Source organism: Protopterus annectens, chromosome 7.part0 (assembly GCF_019279795.1).
Source record: "Protopterus annectens isolate FY-2018-M chromosome 7.part0, PAN1.0, whole genome shotgun sequence".
Taxonomy (NCBI): Eukaryota; Metazoa; Chordata; order Ceratodontiformes; family Protopteridae; genus Protopterus; species Protopterus annectens.
In genome coordinates, this window is record NC_056739.1 from 1,168,479,885 (window position 1) to 1,168,489,372 (window position 9,488).

At 41.1% G+C, this 9,488-nt stretch overlaps 1 protein-coding gene across 2 annotated transcripts in view; it reads right to left on the minus strand.

Moving 5' to 3' along the window:
* The window catches only part of LOC122806933 (zinc finger protein 2 homolog), a 194,540-nt gene that overhangs the window by 97,194 nt on the left and 87,858 nt on the right, over positions 1 to 9,488 (minus strand). For both annotated transcript variants that reach the window (XM_044077765.1, XM_044077764.1), the window contains exon 3: positions 4,466 to 4,583. In XM_044077765.1, the coding sequence (XP_043933700.1) occupies positions 4,466 to 4,583 (118 nt within the window). The remainder of the gene's footprint in view (positions 1 to 4,465; positions 4,584 to 9,488) is intronic.

The window sequence follows — 9,488 nt, forward strand, 5'->3', positions numbered from 1 at the left end:
GTGCCTGCGAAGAACGAACCAGTGGCAGCAACCCTCAAGAGGCCGGCACAGCATCAAAACCACATTGCAAAGAATGCTTACCCACCTGTTCAGAAACATGAACTAAATCCTGCAACTCTTTACACTCAATACCTTCCGCCAAAGCATCTACCTTAGACTTTAATTGTGAAAGGAGATAATTTTGGTATTTCAACATGTGAAACTGGCAATTCAAAGCTCTCATGGCCAAAGTGGAAGAAGTATACACTTTCTTTCCCCATCTATCCAAAGCCCTAGCCTCTTTATCTGGAGGAACAGGATTTTTAACAACAGAAGCCTTAACACCTTTAGGCCCCTGTGAAACAGTTTCTGGGTCTGCCCTAGGACTCTTAAAAAGATACTTATGAGCTTCAGGCACCCTATAATATCTATCCGGTTTAACTGGAGCAGGAGGCAAAGAGTCAGGGTTCAGAGAAGCCTCTGCAAAAACATCCTCTACCACATCTAGAACAGGAGGTATAGCTAAAGGCCTATGCTGGGGTAGAAACAAAAATTCCCTAAGCCTTTTCCTGGAAACAGAGAAATCCTGACCTTTCCATTTAAAATGCTCCCTCATGGAATGAAGAGTCTCTGAAAATGAAAAATCCTCAGGAGGAGAAGCAGAAGGAGTAGAATCATCTACATCAGAATCAGAGTAAGGAGAATACTCCTGCAAGTCTTCAGCCGAAGACTCAGAAGCATCCGAACACTGCTCAAAACTCCCAAGCTCAGGTTCCACCCTAGGCCTCTTATCAGGAGGGGGCATAGAACCTCTAATCATTGTAATCAAATCTTCTGCCATCTTAAGCATATGCTTCTTAGGTACAGACCCTGAAGAACTAGGGGTAACTCCTGAAACAAAACCTGGCCTGCCCCTGGGAGAAGCCTTGGAAACAGCAGGGGAGGGCCTAACCACCTTAGGAAGGGAGGGAAGAACAGCTACCTGAGAAGCCCCTTCCGCCTGGCCTACCTCCTGAGAGGTCACATCTTGCAGTAATAAAGTCTCTCCCTGGGATTCCAAAGAAATTTCTGGCTGAACCCCTGGCTCCACCGAGCCCTCTAAAGAACCGACGTCCGGGACGGACGGTTCTTCCAGCCTAGGCTTTGCTGTTTTGTCCTTGCGCTTTTTTGACGAAGCGGGCGTCGGAGCATCCGACGGCATTTTATAATTACACCGCTTCCCAAAAACTAACCTGGCACAATCTAATCTTCTCTTTATAGTGCGTTTGTTAAATCTAGCACAAGAGCGACAGCCAACAACGTCGTGCTCAGGCCCTAAGCAAGGTATACACAAGGTATGGTAATCCCTATGAGGTATCTGTTTCCCACAAGAAATACAGTTATTCACTTTTTCTGACATCCGGTAAAATACTGAGGCAAGAAAAAACCAAAATAATCCCCAACGGGGTACTTAGCCAACTTGGATTCGGTCTGAAACTCCAACTTCGGAAAATCTCAGAACGCCAACCTGCACTTGCAAAACTGCTTCTGCATCGGACCATGCGGCAAAAAAGACTGAGGATATGACGTCGGTCATGCGCATTTGTACCCTGATGTCCTGACGTCAGACTAATGCGCCTTGACCGACGTCAGCCATATACTTTGGTATTCGGGCCGACTGGGACAGCGGACTACCCAAGTGTTAGGACTGCAGCAATGTGGTATGAAGAACATCTCACAATAGCTTACATTACACTTAAACCAAATTAACGGAAGATACATTAAATATTAATATAAAAAGACTATCAGCTAACAAACATAAAATAAAAATAAAAATATGAATTTAAATTTAAATGTTAATTAAATATTCAGGTATACTTGCGGTGCAGCAAAAACATTTAATATGGTATTGCATTATCACACATTTTTGAAGGATATAAAGTCTGAAACGCAAATGTCTGCCATTATTTAGTATTATTTAGTGACTTCAATCTTCAATGATTTGCCAGAAAACCACACATTTTATGGTGAACAGAACAAAATTAGGAGGCAAAAATCTGTACAGTTGAGAGGTATGTTTGTATATTTGTCTTCTATGTCAAGAGACTTTGATATAGTGAGTGTAAATAAACAGATATCATTAGTAAATGTGAGTTAATTACACTTTGGTCATGTATACTAATTGTATATCTTGCACTATTCAAGCATATCTTTACTAATTCCTGACCTTAGAAAATGGCTCCAAATATGTAAGTTTTGTATTCCAGAGCTGCAGGTGTACAAACAGGCTTCTGATGGAAGTGTTGAGGACTGTTGTTATACACTGGGCAGCAGTTTTGTGATGGATATTTGCTAAATGCATAAAAAAATCTGAAACAGGGATTACCTTGTAATGTGTTATATAATCTGAAGGAGGTATGAAGGTGAAAGGGTTCCCACTGATGGTAGCTGAGCCTGATATTCTGCAAGTTTCAGAACTTCAGAATTTTGTGGTGAAAAGGAAAGCAAACCCACTGCTGAATAGGTCCCTTCATAATTATTTTCCTTTGTGGGTACACATACGAATTGTCACATGTGGATAAATTCAAATGTGTTTTTAATGTTGCACACTAACAATATGTATATGTTTCAAGCATTTCTTGTTTCGTATATTTGCATATGCGGTTTTGTGTAAATATTTAAAAAGATATTTAATATAATTATACAGCAATTTGATTAGATATTTACAATACTAATATATAGGTTTTTATACAATTTGAACAACAATATGCTGTATATTAAATATTAGTGAGCATAATCTGCCATAAGATATAGGTTTATTAATCTGACTATTCTAAACAAGGAAGTTTGCTAAACACGAATATATATATATCTCTTATTATTATTTTATTGTATATTATTTATTGTTTGTTAAAGCTAAGCGCTTTCTATGCAGCACCTCCAAAAGTTCTAATTAGCATTGCAATGCATTTGATGGTAGTACATCATTATAATTGAATGATTGCTTTGAAGAGCAGAATTTTCCCGCGTAACCAAGTATTTAAATGCATAGCACTTTTTATTAAAATTATCTGAAGAAGCGTAGGTCACACTACGCGAAAGCGCTCATCATATATTTTTTCCTTCAATAAATCAAAATTGGATTTTATATTACTGTTGTGTTTTGAGTTTTTATGGAACTAGAAGACGTTATACATCGTGGTTAGTACTCTCACTACTTTTCTTCCTTAAACTTCAGAATTTTGGCATTCACTGCAAAAGTACTTGCCACATTACAGCAATGCACAACTGTTACTGTGACCTGGTTTCCATGTTCAGATGTGTTTAACAGTTTAGTGCAGAGGATTAGGGTGAGTGCTGTTAACAAGCTTCAGTTTGATAGTCTCAGGTTTGATTCCCTCAATTTAACTTGCAAACTGTGTGACTCTCAGCAAGACACTTGACCACATGGTGTTTCAAGGTCTCTTCTGAAGAGGGACACTTTTAAGTCCAGTGGGCTTTCCTGGTTAGCAAATAAGTAATAAAAGTAATAATAGTAACAATAATAATAATAATAATATTAATAATGATAATGTCAAAATGCATGGCGGCATAAGCAGATGAATTTCCAGGTCTTGCATTTTCAAGTGTCACCGTACAGCTCAAGGATAAAAGAATGTACTTAATAAGACAGATTAACATTTTTGAATAATCACATATCATGTCACAGCATTTAATACAAAATGCCAAACAACTGTGTGTGTCTCTAAAAAAAAATACCATGCAGTCTGCTGTATCTAATTCAGGCTTAGCTTGCTAACATATTTAAATAATAAATGCCAGCCAAACAAAGAGGTTTATTTCTTTAATTTATTGCCTCTTTGTACACAGGAAGGCATGCCGCATCAAAATTATATGCAAGTGTGTGTGTGTGTCTGTGCAAAATAATTGCCTGTATTTTCTCTTAGCAAAGAATTAAAATATGATGTGATTTAAAAAATATGCTTAACACTTAACGGCATCACATGAAATATTCCTCAATGTATATTTAAATCAGACAAAAATACACAAGAATCTAACTTTATATATACGGTAATAACTGTGCAGGTAATGGACCATATACAATGGGCAGATTACTGTGGGTAAAGTCAGAATTACTTATGACCAGGAATTTATCTGTAAGGGCAAACAGCAACAATCATGGAAAAACATGGCTCTGTTCTCCGTTGTGTGACTGTTATTCCATTGTTATACCACAACCTAGCAGTCTGTGACTTATTACACAATCCTGTCTATTTGTTACTTACAAGACAGATGTAGACAGGAAATTTCACACTGCATTTCTATATATTTTAGCACTAATGTGAGCAACAAACTGCTGCACTAACATAACGTTAACTGTATATACATAATCAACAAAAAAAATTCTGTCAGCTCTGATGTCTACTAGTGCCAAGATACAGCACTGATGGGACTTGTTCTCTCTGCCATTCAGGACCTTATCCTATTTTTATAGGTATCTACTCACCCTGAACTCCATTTACTGAATGCTGTTGACCGATAGGCTCATCTCTGCTTGTAGAGCTGCACACAGGAAGTTCTCTGTAATTCTCGAAAGATGACTGGATGCCCGGAGACAACATAACCTATAAGTGTTATATGAAAAAATCTATAACAAACTTTTACTCGAGACATTAAAAAATAAAACTATGTCTTGGTAAATACCTCATTTATTAATATGAAACTGTTTGCTTTCAGTGTTGAAATGGAAAATGTACATTCCATTAATTAGATCCTACCACAGTTACTAACAGTGATGCTAAATTTATGACTTAATTTATAGCTCACAAAGTCCTCTAAAAATGTAAAATCTGTTACAAATCCGTTGTAAGCTAGCTGAAGGAAGCATATGATTTAGACTACATGAAGCTTTATTACTGTACTGGTTCTAATAAAGGGCACTTATTCCCATTCATAATCCTGCAGAATCCACCTCATGCAAGCCCAAGCAGCAACAATATGCAGATAATTGTAATGTCTGTTACAGGGAAAAATGTGCGTGGTATATAAACTGTTGTCTGCAGACAGCATTGTACTGTAAGCATATTGAGTGTCCAGTCTGTTAAAAAGCCTAGACATAAAAATGCAAGAGCTACACAACACAGCACACTGTGCATGTCAAAGATCTGGAATAGATTATATGTTCTGAGGACCGCTTCACAAGCAGAACAGGGATCAATATCAGGCACATAATTATTTAACTAGCCTAGGACAGATGCTAGTCAGAATTACTTATGACCAGCTAATAAAAGTAATAGCGCCAGGATATGAGGGTCAGAGAAAGAGGCTGTAATAAATTATACTGTCTCTTGGTGGGAGTACACTGCTTCAGAATGGGCTAAGTCTCACAAGTATCATAGAAGAGACAGACTCCCGGATTCACTAATCTTCTGTGCAGGACTAGCTTAGTCCTGCAGAGAAGCGCCTGTTTAGGAGCAGAATGGCAGTGCACCATGCATATTAATGAAGGCGCACTGCCCGACCTCCTAGGCTTACATGGAGCGTGTATGAGTGCAGGGGGCATGCAATAAACATGCCCCTGCAATGTAGAATAGCACAAAGTGGAAATAAATGAGCGAGACCACTCATAGGTGTCCGCATATCCCCACCAACAGTCCCCCATATGTACAACAGCAATAGGACATAAAAATCAAAAGAAGAAACCCCTTAATTTTTTTTTTAATCCAAGTACAGCTAACCATAGGTGTGCCCATTGCTTAGCTACGGTTAAAGCAGCTTAAAAGGCTGAAGAGGATAACAAGGAAGGTATATGCAAATGAAGCAGCACGGCAACAGTGTAGTGGGCAGAGCATTTGCCTAACAAGCAGGCATTTGCGGTTCGAGTCTCACTGCACCACAGTCTATTTTACATGGCAAAGCATGGTATAACCAATATTTTTATTGCAAACCCACTAAATAACATATTTATAAACTGGAGCACTGCAGGAAATGCACATGTGAACAGTCAGTGTCATAATGAATAAGGCAGTAGTAAGCAAGTGTAAGCACAGATAAGCAGTAGTAAGCATATGTAAGCACTAGTAAGCGTGTTTAAGTCAGTTTGCATGGGGGCAAACATTGCCTACACAGATTAAACAAAGTAGAAGCTGAGTGTAAGAAACTATAACCTGAAATAACCCAGCAACAAAATAAACAGCCATGCAGGTCTCGAACCCAGGACCCTATACACCATAGTCCCAGTAGCTATCCACCAAGCCATCACAGAAGTACAGAAGAAGGAGGTAGTATTAAACATGTCCTCACCATGTATAACCAAACTGAACCTGTGAAAGGCATCAGTATACAGTCATATGTGCCATAACCGACTACATAACATAGATATGTGAACTGGAGTACAGCAGTAAGCCCAGAAGTGAGGTGTACTTGTAATAGAGTGTGGAAGTCCCCAATAAAACACAAAGACCCCACAGAGAGTACATACACATCAATCAGGGATACTAGGCCTACATATAAGGTGTAATGAATAATAACACAATGCCAAAATAATGAATGTCTACTGTAGGCAACACCAAGCATTGCACAGGCCAGCTTAGGAGGTGTGAGCAATGTGTACACCAGCTAACTCTTTGTGTCCAGTGGTATACCCCTTTAAACAATGCCAACCTTAGGTAAGCAGGTTTGCCCATACCTTAGCCTTTTCAAAACCACCCAATCACGGAAAAGTGAGGTTAATCGGCCCTACTTAAACCCAAGAGGTGGGAATACAGCTCATAACTGCTTGCAGCTTTCCCTTGCAGGCACTATGGCAGTAAGGAGAGAAGGAGTGCATTTCCAGGTGCAGCGCTGGTGCATCTAGGAGTCTAAGCTCATGGCTGGACTCCTAGTTAAAGACCATGCACAGAGACTGCTGCAGGGCCAGTAGCAGGGCTCCCAATATAAGGCGGAGGCCTGGGACCGTCTCGTCTATGACCTCACCAGTGCCACTGGCATACCCCGAATTGGTGAGTAGGTCAGGCACCACTATGCTGACTTGAAGCGGCGGAAGGGGGACTTCTTAGAGGAGTGGCTCCAAGAGGCTAGAGCATCAGGGGATGTCTCAGCCGTGTGTAAGTATCAGTCTACTACCTGTTTAATAATTGCCAGCTCAGGTATATCATGGATAGGTATGGCTAAATATTCCTCTTGTGTCCCCCAGAGCTGCAATGGAGCTGGCTGTAAACCAGGAGGCCCACATCTGCCACCTGGCACGGTTGCAACGCAAGGCAGGTTAGTAATACTCATGCTTTTACTGTCATAGGAAATAAAAATAAAAGTAGTAGTAATGTAATTGCTAGTATAAAACCTGTATTGTTCAAGGCAAGTACTGCATACACTAGTGAATATGGCAGGAAGAGTCTCACATTGTTAGTATGGCAATAAAAGTGTAATACCCTGACAGAGCAGGTCTAACTGCTGGACTGCATGTGTATACTCTGGTATCATATGGTAATGTTGATTTGCAATCATGTAATAGTACTGTAGTATTAAGCACTGTTACCCACACCATGCACCATAACGTGAATGTGTAGGAATGCTTGTATATGATGGGAGTAATCCCCAGAGGCCATTTAGTACAACTGAGAGACACACAGACAGTAAATAGGGGAAATGCAGACAACAAACCCCGAATAGCACATGCAACTGAGATGTGAACTGTTGTTTTATTAGCACACACAGCACAGTTTGAATCCTGCCGGTGGTAGTAGTCTGCATACAGAATTATACACCACAACTGTACAGATATGCCCAGACTGTCTATTAAAGTGGCCCATATCTAATGCCTATCAACCTGTCCCCCTAGGAAATCAGTGGGATGATCCCAGACATATAGGCAGCAAACAGGAAATACAACTGACTGACACACATATATGACAACAAACCTGGCACACTAGCAACTCCCCAATACCTTATGTGACTAAGAAGCCACGAATGTCTCATTTACACCCCGACCTGTTAAGCTGTGGTTAGAGTGTGTACAGCAACAGAGTGAGATGTATGTGCATAATACTAATGTGCAATCTGGAACCTTGTGTGGCAACAGTCAGGTAGTGCTAACAAACACTGCTCCCACAGGTACGTTGGATACGAACACTGTGCTGTGAAATACAGACCAATATAACCTGTACTGGTACCGTCCACCCTGGTATTGTAGGGGACTGTGAGTGTTGCAGTTTCCCTAAATAATATCACTGGTCACTGTCACCCACACTGTGCTACATAATATAACTGTGTAGGAAAGTATGTATATGTGTGTGTCAGGGCACTAAAGGTGGAAGAGGGCAATATTCTAGATATGTCCAGGCACACCAGCATGTGGTCAACACATGGCCAGAGTCTGTGCAGAAAGAGTTGGATAGCATAGTGCAAAACATCAACCCAGAATCCAGCCGTATGTGTACAAACAGTCAGTTTTAACAAACATTCCCTCCACAGGTATAGCAGGTAAGAGGTGTATACTGCAGGTAAAACCGGTTCATGTGTAATGATGTTGACAGCCATATCAGTGTCCAATATAGGTCTATAGGGTAGTGTAGTAAGACTTGTAAGGTTCAGATAACAGCACTGACTAGGAAAGTAATGTGGAGTACAGAACTATACTACTTGTTAATTGACATCTTTCTCTCCCCCCACCTTATCATCAACAATAATCAACATACCCAGCCAACTGGTATGTACTGACTCTGATAATGGCCAATCATTTGATAAATATTCTAATGGTTCCCATGCATGTGCCATACTGAATTATTCCAACATTGTTGGCATGGTGCCATCAATGTACCTGCATGCTGTTCTTATTACTACTGTAGTCCCATAAATGCATGTGTTCTGTTTGCTATGCAACTGCTCCGTATCTGGTGCCTGGGATAATGGGAATATCTATGCATGCTGTTATATCTAACCCTGGAATGTGTTGACTATTACTAATCCATATATGATATTGAAATCTAAACACTATAGCACGCTTGGGAAGGCTGGTCCCAGTGAACCCACCTGTCCCACCTCAGCTGGCCGAGGCACCGGGCACCAGCATGTCTGGGGCCCTACCCCGCACCTCCCTTTCGGTTGGTCCTGCACCACCTTCGGGTGGAACCACCTCAGGGGATGGGGCTCACCCCCCCGGGAGTGGGAATGGACAGACACCATTCACCGTCGGCCAGGTCGGGGTTCGTACAGCAATCAACAACCAGGTCAGTGATGTTCTACGCCAGCTTGAGGACCGAGTGTCACGATTAGAGAGTCAGTCTCGCTCTGCATCTCAGCCTCAGCACAGCCACCATCAGGGCTGTGAAGGTGCAGTGGTGAATGCCCATGGGTGGGGACCTCAGTCCCACTGTTACCACTAAGGGGATTTTGGGCTTCCGATATCCCAACACCCCTCCCCATCAAGGTGTTTACCACCCACATGTGTTATATACCACCCCTGTATGTGTCTTGTGGGTCTTGTCTGTTAAACTACCCACCCTACCTCCTCAAATATACCTACTACCCCT